At 37.1% G+C, this 20,606-nt stretch overlaps 3 protein-coding genes across 3 annotated transcripts; all 3 read right to left on the reverse strand.

The window, feature by feature from the left end:
* Positions 1 to 308: 308 nt before the first annotated feature.
* On the reverse strand, positions 309 to 10,192 carry LOC105251113. The gene is made up of 4 exons (XM_011257648.3): positions 9,884 to 10,192; positions 2,769 to 2,857; positions 2,155 to 2,379; positions 309 to 1,658 (listed from the first exon to the last, which is right to left on the reverse strand). Exons 2-4 carry the CDS (start codon positions 2,850 to 2,852, stop codon positions 1,017 to 1,019), a joined length of 951 nt encoding a protein of 316 aa, XP_011255950.1. The 5' UTR covers positions 2,853 to 2,857; positions 9,884 to 10,192; the 3' UTR covers positions 309 to 1,016.
* Positions 10,193 to 10,948: 756 nt separating this feature from the next.
* Positions 10,949 to 13,885, reverse strand: LOC105251112 (hyaluronidase). Its single transcript, XM_011257647.3, has 5 exons — positions 13,191 to 13,885; positions 12,493 to 12,704; positions 11,967 to 12,393; positions 11,333 to 11,531; positions 10,949 to 11,262 (listed from the first exon to the last, which is right to left on the reverse strand). Exons 1-5 carry the CDS (start codon positions 13,274 to 13,276, stop codon positions 11,098 to 11,100), a joined length of 1,089 nt encoding a protein of 362 aa, XP_011255949.1. The 5' UTR covers positions 13,277 to 13,885; the 3' UTR covers positions 10,949 to 11,097.
* A 1,589-nt stretch (positions 13,886 to 15,474) lies between these two features.
* On the reverse strand, positions 15,475 to 18,689 carry LOC105251111 (glycylpeptide N-tetradecanoyltransferase 2). Its single transcript, XM_011257645.3, has 7 exons — positions 18,518 to 18,689; positions 17,634 to 17,875; positions 17,216 to 17,543; positions 16,954 to 17,124; positions 16,668 to 16,848; positions 16,319 to 16,582; positions 15,475 to 16,242 (listed from the first exon to the last, which is right to left on the reverse strand). The coding sequence occupies exons 1-7, from the start codon at positions 18,562 to 18,564 to the stop codon at positions 16,084 to 16,086; spliced, it is 1,392 nt and encodes a 463-aa protein (XP_011255947.1). The 5' UTR covers positions 18,565 to 18,689; the 3' UTR covers positions 15,475 to 16,083.
* Positions 18,690 to 20,606: the final 1,917 nt, after the last annotated feature.

The following is a 20,606-nucleotide window of genomic DNA, read 5'->3' on the forward strand; positions in this document are numbered from 1 at the left end:
TAAATACTACGAAAATATGTCTATATTTTCTGAGAAAACCAAATAAAAGTAAAAGATATAAAAATATGTCAAATAATGAAATTTTAAGTTATCAAATATAATGGAGCATAATATTATTAACAATAAAATAAAATTCCTGTAAGAAGAGTGAGAGAGAAAAAGAAAGAGATAAAGAGGGAAAGAAAGAGAAAGAAAGAGAGAGAGAAAATGGGAAAAAGGAAAATAAAGAGATTATTTTCAGAAATGAGAAGAAAATATTTACATTATATGGGAATTACCAAAAAGGCATAAGTGAAATAAACAATACATACCATCGATGGTCTTTATTCCCTAGGAGAATAATACAATGCCTACGTCGTAGTAGTCAACGTCATGTCAAGACTGATATACAGACTTGAAAATATTCACACACACATACGTTCATCGACCGAGATGTAGATCTCGACTGATACTGAAACATCACTCTACATGTTTAAACTTGAATTAAACACCCAATTTTGTTCTGCAACTATTTAAATAATTAATTAACATAATAACAATTATATAAATATATATTAAAATTTGCTCCAATATATCCCCAACCTTTCCACTTTCTCACTCACGCTCTTGCTATTTCTCTTTCTCATTCTCACTAACGAATCCAGTATAATTAATTTTAAAACATTATATCCATATTTATTTTTAATTCGCATGTGTTATTTTCTAATTTCGTATAAACTTTCCTATAATATCTAAGGATATCTTTCTTGAAAAAATAATTTTATCATAATCCATTATTTTATCATAATAAATATATCAACAATTAATATCTCATGATTCAATTAGTACTACGTAAATAAATATGTAGAATCAAGATTAGAGATACCATATTAGAGATTTTCAAATTCTCTTATCGAAATATCTACATTACAAAAATCTACATATTTTCTAAAGATCTCGATCCACTTCTGCATATTTTGTGAGCGTGACGAACGAAGATGACATTTGTCGATGACAAATTCTGCTTCGGCAAGCTTTTAAAAATCCTTCTTCTTCTTCTCCTTGCTTACCAAGATACTGTCGTGATAACTAATCTCTTGGCCGGCGACAGCAGGATGCAAATAATGCGGCTCCACGTCGATCTTCTCCTTCACGTCAGAATCCAGTACCAGAGAATGATGGGGTCCACGATGTAGATGCTGTTGCTGTTGCTGCTGATGTTGATGCTGATGCTGATGCTCATGCGGGTGTTGATGATGGTGCTCGTGGCCTTCTTCTTCATCTCCCTCGCTATACTTTTTGAACAGTTCCCGAAATTTCTCCAAATCGATGTCTTCCTCTTCAAACTTGGAGAATTCCTTCAGACCGGATTCGTCCAGTTTCTGTGATTCTTTCAATTTCTTAAAAAGTTGAAGGAATCGTTCGTTAGTTTGAGTTCCGTCTCTCGTCGTGTTCTTCGAGGCATTCAAATTCGGATCTAGCAGCAAATCTGGTGTTTCGTGCGCTACGTTCACGTTTTTGTCCAAGTTTTCCTCCGTCAAAGATTGCAGCAAAGTGTTGTAATCCGGTTTGATTTTCGAAGTTTCCATGCAAGAGCTGCAGGAACAATTTGTGATAATCTGCACCTTCTTCTGCATGGTTACTGGATTATTCTGCTCATCTTTGCAATCTAGCGTAACCTGAAAGAATAATATAATTCTGAATAAAATAAAAAAGTCACAATATAATCCTGAATAAAAAAATTAAACAAATATCAAGAACAAGTATCTTTTAAAACCTTGCTTATATTTTGTGTTTATATTTATGAGAATAAACTTGTTATAAAATTATATATATAGTTTGATAAGTAATTAATGATTGTGTTATCAATCGTATATATTTATAAAAGTACATTACGTGATAGAAAATGCAACTGCTACGACTAATTCACTACTTAAGAGTATTATTACAAATTACAAAGAAATGATAGCGTTAACATTTTTTTAATTAACATGATAATCTTTTTTAAATTTTTTTAATTAACATGATAATCTTTTTTAAATTACAAATTGTTTATTCTAAGAAACAAGCGAACACAATGCGACTTTTAAGAAACAAGCGAGTACAATGCGACTTTTAAGAAAGATAAAATTTTAATTATCAATCATGTTTTAATTCCTGTATTTATATACTCACAGTGTGCCAAACGCTGTCCAAAGGTTGACAAGAATCGCAGTAAGGTCTTATGAGATCACCGGGTGCGGAGGGCTCGCTGTGAGGAACCATGTACGAAAAACAAGCACCAACGCATACATTATTGTCCAATTCTTGCGAAGAGCACTGAGGCCATGCCACTACCTGCTTTATCGGTGTTGTCTTACACCAACTATGCTTATCTGGATACAGGACGATATTGTGAACCTAAAGATTATTATTAGATAAGATAGATTTATATACTTAACATATCTATTTATTTAAATTTGTACAAGAAAGATACATTATTATACATAGCATTTCCAAATTTATTAATAACAATTCCTTAAATTGTTTTCCTTGTGTATCTATTGATACAAAATCCAAAAAGGATCGAAATGTCTGATATATACTTGAATTTTATTTATTAATAATTATCTGCATACGTAATAATAATGGCGTATTAAGCTTCAATTGGACTCTTTCTTTCTCAATATTAAGAGAAAAATATTTCAAAAAGAATTAAATAATATATATATAAAATTTTTCTTTTGTAAAAATATGATTAAAACAAATTATTTAATTTTGTGAGATTTCATTAACAATCAAAAACGAACCTTGTGTTCACGATGAGCATCGAGCTGAGCAGAATGCATCATTAACAACAGCATCATCGTCGACAACCGTCGTATCGTCCCCATGATTCCTGAAAAAATACGAGGAAACAGAAATATCCGAGTCTCTCTCTAATCTAATCGGATAGAGCACGTAAAATAATTCAAATATTCGAAAGGTCGCATAATTTTTCTGCAAAAATGAGAGATTTGTGTGGCCATTGCGAAATTGTTTACATCGCCAAAGAATTATCATGCTGGGAATATAATGACGAAGAGAAGGGAAAGCTGGTCCCGAATGCATATTTTGATATTTTCTAGGAACTGATGAGACGATTGCAGTCTCCGATGTGCGTGTCAGGTGTCTTGGGAGATCGTGATTATCTCTTCGAGTGAATAATAGTCGTGCGACGTCGTTAGAAATCATTAAGATGCATGCTCTCGAGTCTTTGAGGTTCAACGACCAGTCGAAATTGCGTCACAGAGAGATGTGGAAAGGATACAGTCAGAGAAAGAGAAAGAGAAAGAGTCGCACTCCCTCATGTATCTATATAAACTTTATTCATCCATACATTCGCGATATATATTTGCTGGCGAAAAACAGATTTTAAATCCGTAATATTTAAATATCAATTTCTCTGAGCAATTGCGTAAAACGATAGAGAAAGATAATACCTGAATAAATTACTTTCACTACCAGGAAGTTAATTAAATGGTTCGCGCGCGACCTCCATCCGTAAAAGACACGTCGAAAGTTATGGTCCGCCCGTTTCGGCGCCAACGAAAGAACGGGTTCTCGTCGACGGCGCGACGATGGTTCATTCATAGATCGTTAGTTAAGGCCCGATTCCCCGATCTCGATGTGGCATGCTCGAGTTTAAGTTTCCGAGATCTCGAGATAAAAGAAGTTCTTGTATCCTCGAAGCTTGGCGGATAGGTGGGCATTCGTCGTAGACGTCCCCGCCATAAATAGCGGTGGATTTAAAGCAACAAACCTGAGATGCACTCCTTCCGGCGATGTAAATAATTTCAAAGCCACGGAATGCTTGGATGTGAGGCGCCCCGCGAAAGATAAAAGATCGAAGAACGTGCCCTCCATTTAAATACAACAAGCTAAAACCGTGATTAAGATTCTGCGAATAAAAAGAAACTTGCCGTAAAAAAGTAAAATAAAAAGTTTACGCAACATATAATATCTTTTAAGGTAATCTAAACATATATATCAATTAAAATAAAAAATATTAAATGTATATTAATAATTAAAATAAAATATAAAATAATATTAAATATATATAATATAGAAAGGTTTATACACACACACATACTCACATGCGCGCGAATATTAGTAACAATTTTAAAGAAACAAGCAAGAGCAAAAAAGGGAGCATTAATAAAATCTATAAAAAGATATACATATTTAAAGGAAATAATATTATATATACAGATATCTATATCAAGATGTCTATATAGCAAAATCTATAAAAAGATATTTAAAGGAAATAATATATATAGATGTCTATATCAAATACAAAAAGTTTCAGATTTTAAATATGCTTGTTATGAGCGTTTCGCGCTTATCGAAAATTAAATCTTCCGCGATATCCAACCGCAGCTACATCGATACGAGTGTCGAACCAGGAGAACGCGGTTCCAATTACATCGAATTCGTTGCTTTTTCGGCTGCTCCGAAAAAAAGGAACCGAAATCGTGAGATCCCGCGACGTTGCATAGGTACTCTCGTCCTTCGAAGGATTCACGTCCTCGTCGGGGCCACGTCGGACTCGCGAGCTGAATTCCTGACAACGGCAAGAATCTTGTCCCTCGCCGGACAATTGGTCGTCGGCATTTCCAGAGAGAGGAACGATTTTTCGTTCCTCCCCGTCGCCGTCATGCATTTCGATTCTCCGCTTTACCCCTCCGGCTCTCTCCGCGCGTCGTCACCTCATTTTCTCCTCGTCTTCCTTCGCGTCTCCTTTTCCTCCTATTTCACATCTCTTGTACTCCTCCAGTCGTTCCTATGAACGCAGAGTCGATTCGCAGGAAGATCTTTTTCCTCGCTTTTCAATGCAACCCTTCGTCTACCTTTCATTCTCACGCAAAATCTCTCCAATCTCCCGTCTCTTATTCCGAGTTCCGAGAATCACGATGCAATCAAGATTGCATCAATTTCGTGAATTTCGAAGAAGCTAATCGTCAGAAATGATTTAAAGGAAATTAACAATTTAAATTTATTATCTTAAATTTGAATTACAAAATCTACGTAGATATGATAATGAACGTCATTATCATCATATCCGATGAAATGATTGATTGTTCGATAATATCGTCGAATTTATCATATCACGAAAATAGAATCTTATTCTTGATTAGGTTCTTGTTTACGGTATGCAACTTGAGAAATTTGAAGAAACGTATCACGTTTCAAAAATTAGGCCTATCGAGTAATTCTTGTTGAATCACCCTGTATGGTTCGAGACCGCAAAGGTGTGGGGCAACACGATGCGGCCGCCCGTCTCATTTCTACGAGCGGAGATTTGAATGACCGAATAGGATGCAGCAGGGACGTACTCGAGCAAGGCTTAACGTATTTCAGTCGATTCGAGACTTTCGAAAGGCATTTAATGTCATCATCTCTGCATTTATATGATTATATCAATAAGGAAATAGAATCGAATAAAATAAATATATGTATAATATATGATAAAATTGATATGTATATATCATCAGTATCCTGATGTCGCCAATAAAAGATTTCATACTATTTTGTAAAATGCTTAACTTTATAATTCAATTATTGTCGCTTGGTAGTTTTAATCGATATTTTCCAAACATTTTTAAGATTCATAATCTTAACCGTGATCAATTAAATTGTTACTTTATATTCATACAAAATGAAATCTAGAAAAATTCAAATTATTAATCGATATCTAAAATTATTCTACATATAATTCAATGAAAAGTCATATTTCCCAGTTTTCTTAATTTTAGTTTCGAGATTTCACACTGGTCCTCATCATAATCTCAAAATACAAATATAGAATTTTTACATTTCGCTACAAAATAAAATGGCTACGGCCCTGTGACGGCCGTAGCCAGAAGTCCAAAGCTCTTTGTTGCTGCGCCACCTTCTCTTCTCGCCTCTGGGTCCGTGTCGGTGGCACGGAGGACCTACGGCCCACCTCCTTCTTCGCCTCCATTTCGGTCCCGTGCCTTCGATTTGCTCGTGTCCTCGAGATACCGAGAGAAGATAGAGAGAAAGAGAGAGAAATGAGGCGGGTGAAAGCAGGAGGGCAATAGGATTGAAGCGAGAGGAGATGAATGGAGCGAGAGAGAAAGAGAGAGGGTCCTGCACCCAGCCGCGAGATTAATTTGATTTTCAAGCAAATTTGACGCGCCCTCGAGCCTAGGCGGTGCTGGTACAAAGAGCGCCGCGCCTGTCCGCCCATGTGTGTGCCACGGTCGAAATCCCCGACGGTTTTCCATCGATTCTCTCTCCCGTTGATCCTTCTTCATCTATCCTTCGTCGACAGCGCAGCGTCCGATGCGTTCGTTATAAAAGCACGATACTTATCGCAGGCGTTTTAGCGTTGAGAGCGTTAAATATTAGATCGCGTAGCAAACTGAAATGTCAAGATAGTTAACTATATTTATCGATGACATCAGCAGCGAGGAAACCCATCGCGTTTCCATTGATCAGCCATTAAGTTTTTACGCGGTCAATAATTATAAAAAAATTTTAATTTCATCTAAATTATATATTACATTTATCTCTCTGTCTTCCTTATTTCAAATTACGCAAGAAATAAATTGAGAGAGAAGAATATAACACTTTTTTATTGCTATATTAAAGATATTTATCATTTGTTGCCTAGAGCTGCGTTTTACGTCATAGAGCCGAGATCAAGGTATATTGAGAAAAAAAGATGAAAAGAAACCGCAGTGGCCGACACATACACTTCGCGAATACTCGTAGCCTTTCATATGTCTTCGTAATCGAGCTTTTCGCTCTATTGTGTAGTCTCTTCTCTCTGTGTAACTCGATTGGTCTTCTCTCGTCGACAATCGTAAGCGATATATATGGTCTGGCATCAGGGTCACAGGTCGCGAGCGAGCAGCAGCGACGATTTGTTTCCTGATGAAGCTGTCCACGGCGAGAAAAAATATTATTCCTGCCTTTCCTCTAGTATATGTGTGCGTATGTGTTGGATTCATGCGTGCGCCAATCCATCCTGGGGTCCGTGTATAATACCTCGCCGGGGGAGAGAGATCCGGCCGTTACGGAGTTCAATCTCCCGAACTTAATGATCTGGTGCATGGCCGAGCGATTCGGAGATGACGGCGAGTGATATATCCATAATTAGGTGTCTCGGCCCTTAATCTCCCCCATTGATTTTAATGAAAATCTCCACCTCCCGTTTTGACATACCCTAATTTCACATTTTGCCGGGACGCCGGCGCGTCCGATATTTTTCTTTCTATTTCCTTCTGTTGCTCCTCTTCTTTTTCTTCGGGATATCGGGATACCCTGGGCGAACTAATAGATGGCCCGCGGATACAGAGTGAGCTTGAAAGATCGAGGAAGAGTAAGGAAATAAAAGAGGAGGCGACCGCGCGAGGGTGCGGATCGCGCGAGGATACCCGAAGGGAAGAGAGAAAGAAATGGCGAAGAGACGAGGTGGGGCTCGCGGGGTACGTAAGGGAGAACCAGGAACGGGCGGTCGCGCGAGGGAGACGGACGGCGCCGAAAAAAGGAGTTTGCCAACAGCACCGGGGGATGCCCGAAAACACGCTGGACGTGTGGCGCCATTTCGGCTCCTTTTTTTTCTCCTTCTTCGCCGTCGCCGTGCCCCTCCGTGCGTGCGCGGCTTTTTTTCTCGTGCTTTTGTTTCTTCGCCCATACTAATTCTTCGCGAGCTGCACGGCGTGTCCGGAACGCGTGTGGAGAACGAATCAACGGAGCCCGTGAGAAGGGGACGGGGAAGCGAGCCAGGCGGAAGAAAACTTTCGCGAGCTTTGCTCTAGTCCTTCGCAATAAAATAGTTTGCGTTGAGAAAGTGGTTCGGAATTTTTATTTTTGCTTTACTTTATCATTCGCCAAAAAATGCTATGTATCTTTTACACATATTTCTTCTATATCCATAAAAGTAATTTCAACTTGTATATTTGTTATTAAAAGTTATGCATATAGAATTTGGAAGGGAGGTGGAGGAAAATAGGCGACGAAAGTGGCCCCGCGTGCGCCCAGCACACGCGACTCGTGTGCGCGACGCTTTAAGGGCCCCCTTGGCGCGATGTGGTTGGCCCCCGTGAGCGCGCGGACCACATACCTGCAAACGAACGCTCTTAAAAGGGAGGGCACAGCCAAAGAACAGGTCGTTAAAATGTAATGACATTGTTGTTTTTAATGCTCGCCTCTTTAAAACGGGCCCTTTCGTCTTCCTCGAGCCTGCCCCCGCTACTTCTGGCGCTACTAAAACCCCCTTTCCCCTTTGATCCGCCCTTTCGCCCACGGCCGAGATCTCTTTAGCACTCTTCTCTTTCCCTCGTTCACGCGGAAAACAAGAAGGAACAAATTGCGAATTATTTGTCCTCTTTCGATTGCTTGAAAAAAATATCCAATTATACGCTTCGTCAATTCTTTTGAGAAGACATTTTTACAATATATCAAATATAAAAAAATATTGCGAAATAATTTGCAAGCAATTTCCAATAAAGTTTCATCATTTTTAAAAAAGTTTTAAATACGAGATATTTAAAAAATATTTCTAACAAATAAATAATGACATAATATTAAATTAATAAATAATAATATTCATTATAAAAATATGTCTGATTGAACATATACGCGAATGTTTTGTTAAAAAAATTGCGCATAACTCTTTTCCAATAGAGGAAGAAGAAGAAGAGGAAAATTATTGAGAATATATATTCTATCAAAAGATCAATAGTTCAATGATAAAGTTTTTTGTTCGATGATACATTTCCATACACGTGAGAAATATTGCGACGTTTGATCGGCGCGATTAACTCGGAATCGAAACTCCGATATTCTCACCTTGTCGGACACCTAGAAGATCGACCAATTAAGCTGGACAGTAGCTGCGAGCTATGGACCAATCGTGGACAATCTCCGTTAGAAAGGAACCGATTACGGGTTCGCTACCGCGCAACAGTTTAGTTTGGAACTTAACTGTTGCGTCTAAGAAGAGCTATCATTAAGTCTGGAATAGGGGTCTGAGGGCATTTAGGATTAGTGGCCGAAGCGTTTTGGATAGGATGCTTCTGTATCGCTCAAGTATTCGGACCTCTCATCCACACTTTGAAAGAGAACCGCGATCATCATAATTCGATCAGCTGGTGTTGAATTCCTCGTTTCTCGAAGCGAAAGATATCGGAGACATTAAAGATACTCGTACGATAAACTACATAAAGTACACCATTTCCGGTAATAGGAAAAATTTTCTCTTAACAGTGGAGTAATAGAAGATGGCTTGCGCTCTCTCACGACGCTCACTAGCTCGAAAGCGATGGCGTAAGCTTATGTTCTTAAAAGGAAGGGCACAGCCAAAGAACAGATCATTAAAGTAATGTTTAAGAAATTAAAAGAAATTTAAACTACACTATTTACATCATTATTTGAATCTGCCTATATATCTGATGATCCTTTTAAGTATTCAATATAAAATCTCGCGCTTCGAATGGACCGAAATTTTCGCAATTCTCCGATCAATTTATTCAGAATTCCGAAGCAATGAGAGTACGTCGATCGCGCCATATATACGTACACGGACGACGCGTGCACATGTTCGCCGATGCGTGTGTGTATATACGCGCAGGAAACGCACGCATTCAATTCACGAATGCACATGCACACAAATATACGCGAGCACAAATGCGTTTCGAATTTCGCAAGAGACAGACGATCTCTTGCTGAATGCAGACTCTTTCCGACGAGTCAGCGATTTTCGCGAGCCGCTCGTCGACAGCTGGATCAGAATCGAGTCGCAACAACCGATGAAAAGAGCTGTTACCATCTTAAAATGAATAACGATGCTGGCGTCTCAAGTCTACCACCGATCTGAGAAGCCTTGGTTTTTCTCGGAGGGACTGTCACTCACCTCGGTTTGCACGTCACCGTTGTTGTCTCGCGAACTGCGCACCAACGCGTCGCCGGTTTTCTTGCGAGAACACCTAGAGCAACAGGTATTCCGGTCACCGCTGGGGCGACTGGGAATCTTGCCTCTCTCGCAAGCGGACCGAGAAAGACAATCCCCGGGTCTTCTCTGTTTCCGGTCAGGTGGATCTGATGGTTCGAAAGAGTGTGTACGAAAACCTCCACCTTTCGAGTACTTGGAAGCTTCCGATATCACAAGGCTGAGAGCCTAACCGAGCTAAGCTGAGCACGAAACTGTGCTGCCGATCTCTCGTGTTCCGTTCTCCTCTACTACCTCCCGCCCGCCCGCCGCCTCCTCCTTCTCTTCTTCTTCCTCTACCTCCACCATCGGGTTCCCCTTCAGCTTCTCCTTCTACTCGCGGTGCGCGCGTTCGGTTCCCGTTCCGCGCCGCGCGTTCCCGTTCCGTTCTCCCTCTTTGTCGATCTCGCGCCTCCAGATCAACATTCTCTGCAGGTGCGACAGAGTTGAGAGAAAGGACAAGGGGCAGCAACGAGGCGAATACGAGAAGGGGGAGAGAGATCAAACGTATGTGAGCAAGAAAGATCTGCTGACTACCACCTCTTCTCCACAGAAAACGCGTCGCGCGTATTGTAAAAAAGCATATCGCCCGAGGCGTTACATCGCGAACCAGTAAAACATGTCGTACGCCTAGCATACGCGCGCTCATTGTCCTCGTCGTGAGATTGCGCGCAATCGTCTGTTTCAAGGCAGAGCGCGAAGGTGACGAGGAGGAGGATTCGAGGATGATGAGTCGCGCGCCTCCGTCGACGTTAACGAGATTACTAGGACTGCCGCCGGTCCACAAGAATTCGGAGCCCGGAACAGTTGAAACTTGGCGACTTGATCGCCTGCTCCCCTCTCTTGCTCTCATAGTTTCTCTCTCTCTCTCTGAAATTTAGTTTGTGATTTACGATATTCATCTATGATTCCTCGAAATTTATAGTTTCTTTGAGAGATTGGAATTTTGTTTAATTTGTAAATAATTATATTTGTTAAATCTATAAATTATATCTAAAAATGTTTGAAAACATAAATATGTCAGATCTTATTAGGAACTGCGAAGCTAAAATTTGAATTAATGATTATATATAAATAAAACCGCCATTTGTACTGTTAGTTGAACATGCGCAATCGTCACTTCTAAATCAATAAATTCATTATTGCTGCTTGATTCGCTTTATGGCCGGCCCTAAGACATCTTTCACATATTGCTGCAGATTCTTGCACTTCTCCTCCGTGTTTGTATCTTCGGAGCTGCCCCAAATGATCATACCGTTGGCACCGAGGCTGGCAATCGTGTTGATCGTGTTCTCCGTATCTTCCTGCGCAAATAAATTATTGGAATTACTATTGACGTTCTCGAGGCATCTCGAGAAGTTCGAAAGAACTCACCTTACTAAGAAAGATATCTCTATGATCTTGATACTTGAACCAATAATACGGAAGAACTTGTCGTTTGCTCTTCTCCGTCATTCGCAATGCCTCCGACACTCTGCCCTTCACAAAACCCATCCGATCCATCTCCCTGATCTCTTGTCTTAAGTACAAGGAAGGCATGAGCACGTCCTCGAGTGTGAAAAGCCAAGACATTCTACGAAAATTATTATCCGTCATTAGCCGACCTTCTAAGATGCCGACCGTTTCTTTATCGTTCTCCGCGATTAGATAACATAACGGGTATGTGAAACTGCAAGTTCTCGCTCCGGTTTTTAGTTATATTTATACTATCGCGATCTTGACCTATTTAATCACATAAATATTATAATCTCGATACATAATCTCAATCCATGATTGGCCTACATCTGGGATAATATCATAAACCAACCGGTGAAATAAACAATACATTTTATCAGGCGATGAGGCGACAAATTAATGCCGACTTGAATGTTAAACCGTGAGTACCGCGAGATAATCTACGAGAGATCCGTAAACACTCCGCATAAGCATAATGACACACTTACACATGTGTACTATTAAATTATACACGCTATCAGATGTGAATTATCGATTCGCCGGATATACTCACTCGTCGTTTTCTACCATAGTCTGATGACTGCAATGCGCGGTACGTTGGCCAGGAGTATAATTGAAGCAATGCGGATAACCGTAGTAACCCCAGGTGGCTTTAGGCCGAAGTTTCTTAGCTATCTTCAGGGTTTCCTCCATAAATATTCTGCCATATTTCTCGAAACGACGCTTCGCTTCCTTCTTAATGGCCGCGTCGCTCCAAATAGGATGCTTCTCACGTTCTAATTTTATGGATAGAGTCTTGTAAGGTTCGAGGGAGGCCCAGTTTTGTCGGAAGATCGGTCGCCAGCTCTCAAAGTCTATCACACCGATGCCGTTGAATGACTCGTCAGGAATTTGCTTGATCAAATGCTTCCGGAATATCTCGAGATGCTCCTTCAAATCACCTTCTTGAGGAACGCCACCGTTTCTTTTCGTTACAGTTCCTGAAAATACGAGAACTGATTAGAATGACAACATAAGAGAATGTTTAATCTTTTGTAGATCCGCAATTTTATTTGATGAAAAAACTACTTTCGATTTACCATTTTTATCGGATAATAGTGCCGGAAACATTCCAGGATCATAAAGAATCACGATCTCTTCACCGCGAAACTCATCATTCGCATTTTGATGAATTCCAAAATTCTTGAGATTCTCAAATTTCACGCCATATTTGTGACATATGAAACTGGGCACGTTCCAGTAAACATCAAATTGTTGCGGGTTGCCTGCTTCGGGGGTCGTTGCGCCTAGACTGGATAGAAACACGAGGTAACTCATGGACAATGACACCGGTTAGATAAGATATTTTCGGGCCGCCGGAGATTCGTATGTTTCGCATTTATGAAATTTTTAAGGATTAATAATCCTCGCATCAAATTCAACAACATATTAAATCTCCAGTGAAATGACAAGTAATTAAAAAATGATATAATTTTCTTGTGATTACATTTACAACAGATATTCATAAATAGAAAATACAAAACTTAAATAAAAAAATGTATATTTGTGTATATGATAAACAACGTAGAAAAGAAGGAATTTATTTAACAAATAAAATTAAAATATTTCATTCTATATCTAACAGCTATATTAACATATGATATATTGTATACAAACATATTGATGACGGACACAAGATACTTAAATATGAACCTAAATAAAACTAAACCTTTTTTTCAAATAAACTTCGCGATTCTAGAAGGATTGAAAATTATAATATTTTTCAAGCAAAAAATACCCAAAAAAAGTGGCGGCCGCGATGGTCACGAATGTAGAGATGAATAAATATTGACTCAGTAGAATCGTGGCTTGCTTGAGCTCCATAACAAAATTTTGCAGTAGATCTGTGTGAGTTCGATGGCAAATTACAAACTGATGATCGAGAGTCCTGCGGTGTCGAGGTGCTACTAATTAATCAATTGACAAGGTGATGCCAAACGATGAAGTGACCAAGGACCTCCACAATGGTCAGACTAGAGTTAACGTCGTTAGTACACTAAGCGTGCGACTGAATTCCGCTCGATTTCAGGGCAGTATTTATTCTGCACATCGTGTCTGTCTCGTGTCTTCCCCACCTATTTACTCGTCCACGCCTCGTAGTGTTATCTGGCTCCGGGTATTGTTTGATGATTCGACGTTTCCGCCTTTTGCACATATTCCCCTTGAGTTTCTTTTTTTTGCCTTTTGTTTATTACTATGCTGCAGCACAAGAAGTACGTGGGCGCTAGCAAGTCATTCATAGCTCTTGGTGGGCGCCTATTAAACGACGCGAGATCGATGCGAATGTCTCGTTAGGAACTTCCTGCATGATAAAACATGATGAATTTTTTACGAAATAGCCTTCCTTCCTTTTTCTATAATAAAAAATTTCCCATTATTTTAAAGCGATCAAAGTTGACAAGTAATAAGTATCGTCATCAAATGGTTACTCGCCATTTAAGAAATTTTATGAGTTTCTTGCAATTGCAAGAAATATTTTATTGTAAAGATATTAGCAATGATGAATATGTCCCTTTGGCATGTAATGCAGGTGTTAAACAATGTATTTTGTAACTATGCACTTGTAATATAAAAAGCTCATAAAAGTATCGTGTCTATGTTGGCATATGATGAAAATAATTGCTAGAAATGATTTATGCAAAATATTCTAGTGAGAAATATATGATTCCTCGAACACATTAAAATGACGCTCCTTTCTAATTTTATAATGAAAATGTTTTTTCTTTTGTGTTTATGCTGCATTGTTTAAAAGAGTGATAAAAATTCGATGGGTTCCGATGGACACAAAAATTGCTTAAATTAAATTTATAAATGCTTATAAATGTGGATAATAATTGCCATACGCAAATATTAAGTTTTACTTAGTACATAAATATTTGATTACACACAAGCAATTAATATAATAAATTATCGACAAAAAAAGTTAATAGAATTTGATATTAAATCTCAATTGGATTATTTTTCCCACATAAAGAAAACACTTTATATTCATAGGTATTACATAGCAAGCTCCTACTTATTGTATCCCTGACTCTGTTTTCTTGATCACCATTTAGCATTAATTAAACAGGTCGACGTTTATCTATCGGTTTCATTAGAAATTTGAATAAGCTTAAATGTAAATTTTCGCACCTAGAAAAACAATTTTAAATAAACTGGAGAATAGATTCGTATCAATTATTGATCGTTAGTGATATCGTTAGATCGGCAGTTTATGTGTATACATTCATTTAAACAGAAATAGAATTCGCATATTCTGTCTGTTCCTGACAGTATTGATCGATCATTTATACGTATAACGAGTTTACAAACTTATCGAAGGTTGGTCGTTATTCGGATGTCGTCTTTCTATTTAAAACAAAATGTAAATTTTAACCGGTTATAATCGCTACGGGTTTTCTCTCTTATCTTGAGGCCTTGTCACGTCGGCCGCTCTAGGTTGCAATGTGACATTTGCTCGTAATAATCATGTTATGATAAAAAAGATATTGTTGTATGATTGTCTTACCTCGAGGCATGCATTTAAAACGAGGAAATTAATTTTTATCATTCTCTATCACTGCATAAATAGAAAATGTATTTGTGACACGATTATTCAGCGAATTGGCGTGAAAAACTTTGTGAAACATTAATACTTTGTTGTTCACTAAAGCTGCACGCCGTATTTTCTCAAAGAATACGTATAGATTTTCCATTCTTTTTATATTTTTTCCCTGATAGAAATATTAAATGAAGATATTTGATAATCATATTTTTTCTTCATATCTTGATTAAAAATTGATTTTCTTCGCAATGTGTTCTGTCAAAAATCTTATAATCAGAATTATAAATAAATTCTATTATATAATTCTGAGTTCTACAACTATATATATCACTATATATATGTTGCTAATAATTAACATAATAAAAAAATGCACAATAAAATACAACTTGTTTATTCATATAGATATGGATATTTGAAATGAATGAGGAAAAGGTAAGAAACTAGAAATAGAGCAAAAGAGAGAGCAGAAGCAGATCACTCTCGATAAATTACGTTTTATTTATAATTTGTCTGTCGCTCATATTCCGGCATATCTTGTATCATCTAATTAGCCGAGAAGATGTAAAGGAAAAATGGATAAAGAGTTATTTGGCGTCTAAGAGGCTTACATTATTGAAAATTTTCACTGGTGATTATGGGATGGCCTCCCATGTATAATTGTTATTAATCGCATACTTATCTACATTGCTCAAGTCACGCAGGTACGTATATACACGTGCGCTGTACAATGCACAATTTTTATAGTAGTCCCGCTTGCGTATAATCCAACCTAGAATCTTCAAATGCGCCAACGACGAAGACAAAAGTGATTTTCGAGTAATCGAGTTATTCATTTGATCGTCGATTCTAAGAAAATTCGTATTCTTTTCAATCACTGTATACATTTATATATTCTTGCCGGTAAGAAAAGTCGCATTTATCCTCGTCAAACACTGTCATTACTGCTTTTCTCTATTATATTGCTCTATGTGTCCACTGTCTGCTCATATTGAATCGCTATCTCTCTTGCAAAGTTGCAAAAGATTCTTTCTCTTCCTCCCTTTTTTTCTCTCCCTCTCTCTAGATAGCGACTAGTTGAACTAGAAGCTTATTGGAGCACGAGACCGATCTTGCCAGGCGTCATACTAGGGCAACGCCAGTTATATAGATAATATTGAAGATTGCCATCGCCAATTCCGAACTTAAGGGGTTCTAAGAATTCTTTGTTATCCATGAGATCCAACGCATTAAATACATCGAAACCCAACTGTGAGTAAAAACCGTGTGTTCGATAATCATTCAAAAAATTTTGCATGATGAAACACATGAAATAAAAGACTTACATCGCGTGCAGATATTAATGCGTCCATCATCAGTTCAAGCCATGGCGTCACAGTAGATACGTTGTAGAAACTGTATGCAGCTTTGAGAGTCTTGTGTGTCTGATGATGCATGATCGAGCTCGGCAAAGTATAATAACTTACCATATCGGTGATCTTTCCTTCCTTCTCCACTACAAAACTATTAATAATGCCGGTTCGTGGTAGGAACCAATGTTCGAATTCTTCAGCCGAGAATATTGGAGCAAGATCGAACTTCTCTAAATACTGGAAAAAAAAAATACATTGTGATGATGAAATATATTAAGTAATATATGAAATATATTAAAATCAACTTTGCTTTTATACTTACTTCCAGTAATATCTTACGCGCTTGTGGTATATCTGTATAAACCAACTTTCTGAAACCTGGTACCTTTGTATTCTCTGGCAGTTTATATAGCTTTAGAGTTCTTTGCATCGTCATATTGCGAGTAAGATGAGAGAATTTGATATCAATTAATTTCTTTGGATTCAGGGATCGATGCCAATACCTAGTAAAATGGATTAATAATGATTAATTTATTGATTAACCAAATAAAATAGATTTTAAATTCTTGTGTATATATTATAATTCTTTGTATATATTATATATAAACCTGCAAGTCGCAATAGGTTTTGGTAAAACGACACCGGCAGTATATACAGCCTGAAAGATGCCCTGCAAATTCACTCTCCTTGTGATTTCACGTATTAACACAGGCGCAACTCTCTTCGATCTTAGCTTTTTATGTACGCACAGAAAATTGATCTCCACCATTTTCTGAATACTAAAAACATTTTTAACATTACTTTGTGAAATCAAAGAAACATTTTTAACATTACATTGTTACAAGCATATTACAAGCATGCAACACTCACTGATTATAGACGCGTAGAGTAGCTGGAATAGCAGAGATGAAACCGACTAGACGTCCGCTCTTACTCACTCGCACACCACAATGCCATTCCTTGTACCAACCAGGAGGTTGCAATGCCCATTTCAAAAAATTGGGAGGATAATCAAATCTAAACATCGCATCATCATCTTCGACGTAATTCTCCGAAAGTAGGGTGTATAATTCTGATAAAACCAGAGGATCATCCAGATTCAAGGTATCCCATTGAAAGTCAGCAGGTAATGAATAAGGCTCCGCTCTGATAGATGTTTTATCAGGCTCAATTGGCTCGTTGCAAACAATTTTTTCATCTTAAAATCAATAACAAGAGAACTTTCTTTAGAAGAAAATATTATATAATAGAAATAAAATAATAAATCTTTAATTCATTATATATTCACCCATTTTTGGTACTGGTTGCGTGCTCCAAAATTGATAGGGCTTTTGCATCGCTTCCTCCTGAGTTTTGGCAGGTTTTTGTTGCATATTGAATACCTCCATCGCCATCTGGATCTCCTTAATAGAGATATTGCATGCAGTAGACATCTCTTTCTCTTTGTCTTCCTTATTATTGTTGTGATTTCCACTGGCTGCATGTGCCGATGCATGTTCTCTTCTTCTTCTTCGATCTTTCTTTTTCCAACTATGATAAAAATTTTATATTTTGTTTTTTCAATTTGTAATAAATACAATTTTTAATGTATGTATAACATTAAATGTAACAGGAAGACGCATGTTTAATAATAATTATAATATAATCAATTATACGATATATATGTATGTATATATATATATATATATATATATATATATATATATATATTTGCATATATACAACAAACAATTATGATAAAGTGCAATTTTATTAACATATGTATAAATGATTGGCGACAATTAAAAAGCAATTGCAATTCTCAGTTATATGTCACGATCAAATATATGCCAATGAAGTAAATCACATTAGGATGATGTGAAATCACGAATCACTATTAAAAATGAGTAATGTATGAAAATGTCTTCCTGAGATGGAATCCTAGTAATAATTATTATATTTAAGTAATTAATTCGAGGATGCCTATGTTTTACATTAAACCGCGATCGAATCTTGCCTTAGTGTTACGTCTACAAGAATCGTCAATAATTATGCGACTAATCGGCCTACGACGATCGTTTCTCAAGCGAATATAGGTTAAGACGAGGAATGTAAAGTGCCCGGCGATCTTTGCGATATCCCATCGAAAGCCATCGGATTACTGGATGAAACGAAAGGGCGTTTATTTCGTACCTTTTGTTCCGCTGGTCTGGAAGCTCGCCTGGTGGCAGCTCCTCCATTTTAATATAGATTTTTAATGCGCATACAACGTCCACAGTCACTTACAGTGACGCTGCTTGAAAGTATACGAACGCAGAGAGAAGACTGAGAGATGTCATGGCCTGCTTTTAGGTGATCCCTGAAAGCGATACTCCCTCTATGGACATTGAAAACGTCGACGTGAACTACAAAGCCAAAGTCCATGAATGTTCTCAGAGGGTAATATATAATGTGCACAATTTCTGGTTTTGTTCCGTGCTATGTGCACGAAATGCCGGTAGCACCAGTGCTGTATAACAAGATACTTATGTATGTAAATTGATTGTAAATAAATTATTCAATCGCGAAAGATACTGTAATATTCAAAGATGAAATAAATTTTTCTATATTTATTGTCATATTTATATCTTTTCTTATTTAGCAGTTTCGCCGGAGTAGTGTTGAGCTCTCACATACATAAAATTTCGTATTACATAAGTACAAAAAAATTCGTATTACTATAAAAATTATTGAGTGTTAACAATTTAATTTTCATCCTTATATAAATAAAATACCTATAAAAAAAAAACACTCAAAAAATATTGACCCCTTAAAAATTCTTAATACTAATAATATAATTATTGAAATATTTATCAATCTGTTTTCCCTAATATTATTTAAACCCATTTCCTAATTCTTTAAAAGATACATAATATATTAATTACCTAAATTAATCGCATAATAGTCCTAACAATCCTCTACTTCTTGAAAGGAAAATTAAAAAATCTTAATGATCATCTAATAGCCCTAACAATCCTATTTCTCGATTAAGTGAAATTATTCGAGGAAAGCCTATCTCTAATCACGTATATTTTAATTACGTGCCCTAATTACATTCTCTAACCGCGTGCCCTAACCGCGTGAATAAATGTCCGACATTACGTGCTATTATACGTAAATCTTTTCTTCAGATCAGTTGAATTTACCTTTCGTTGCGCGAAAGGGTACTTAGCTTCCCTTTCAGGCACCTTAAGATTTATCATAAATAGAAAAATTTAAGATAAATCTCAAGACACCATCCAAGTACTAAGCCCTCCCACCGCGACAAGGTGTACCCCATGGGAGGGCTATATTATATATAATTTTATATATAATATAATATATACAATTGCAACATTTATTTTGCAATATAGTATATAAATTTAAATTTGCATAACAAGACCGTAAAACAAAATCATTAGCGCGGTATTGTTTATGTCGGATATTATGTTATCGTTAATTCATTGTTGAAATTTTTAACATATTCACACTTTTCGCTTCCCAACGAAAAAGTTGGTTTGAATAGAATGTTAAATGTCACTCCGGGTTACTCAATTTTTGGCTGTCGAAACATATTGTTCTGTATGAATGTTTATTGGCTTCTTATTGTTTATTTATAGCGCTCTAACGATTGATTTTTCTTACTTTACATTTTGATTAAATTTATACTTATTTTTTCTGCGACATACGAATAATATTGGCAAATGAATACGGATCATTCTTATGTTGATTTTGTTATATATCATACTCTCTAAGGAAGACTAAGTAAAGTCGAAATGTTTTTGTGATTATTTAACAAACTTATAACTATTTGTTTTTATTTTGTTTAGACTTTAGTAATTAGCTCGTTTTATTGGCCCTAGAATTTTTATTATTAAAATATAATATAATTTGAAATGTAATACAAAATAATTTAACAATTCTTTTTTTTTTTTTTTTTTTTTTTTACGTGGGGAAAATGCTCGTTATGCACACCCCGACGGGACCTATTTAGCGGTCCCGTCGGGGTAGTGTTGGGCTCTCCCCGCCGCCATTTTAACGGCGGGGCCTACCAACTAAAAACCCCACGCGCCTTTCCTTAGTCTTCCAACGCTTGAGCTCCGTGTGCATAAGGAACATTATATGGGATAGCCCAAATAAACTACTATCCTACTTCTTAAAAGGAATATTAAAAAAATTTTAATGATTTATTTTATTTTACTTCTTTAATTTATACAGTTTAATAATAAAACATTATATTTTCATTATAAAAATAATATATAAT

The sequence above is a fragment of the Camponotus floridanus genome, unplaced genomic scaffold, assembly GCF_003227725.1.
Source record: "Camponotus floridanus strain SB8 unplaced genomic scaffold, Cflo_v7.5 scaffold144, whole genome shotgun sequence".
NCBI classification, from domain to species: Eukaryota; Metazoa; Arthropoda; class Insecta; order Hymenoptera; family Formicidae; genus Camponotus; species Camponotus floridanus.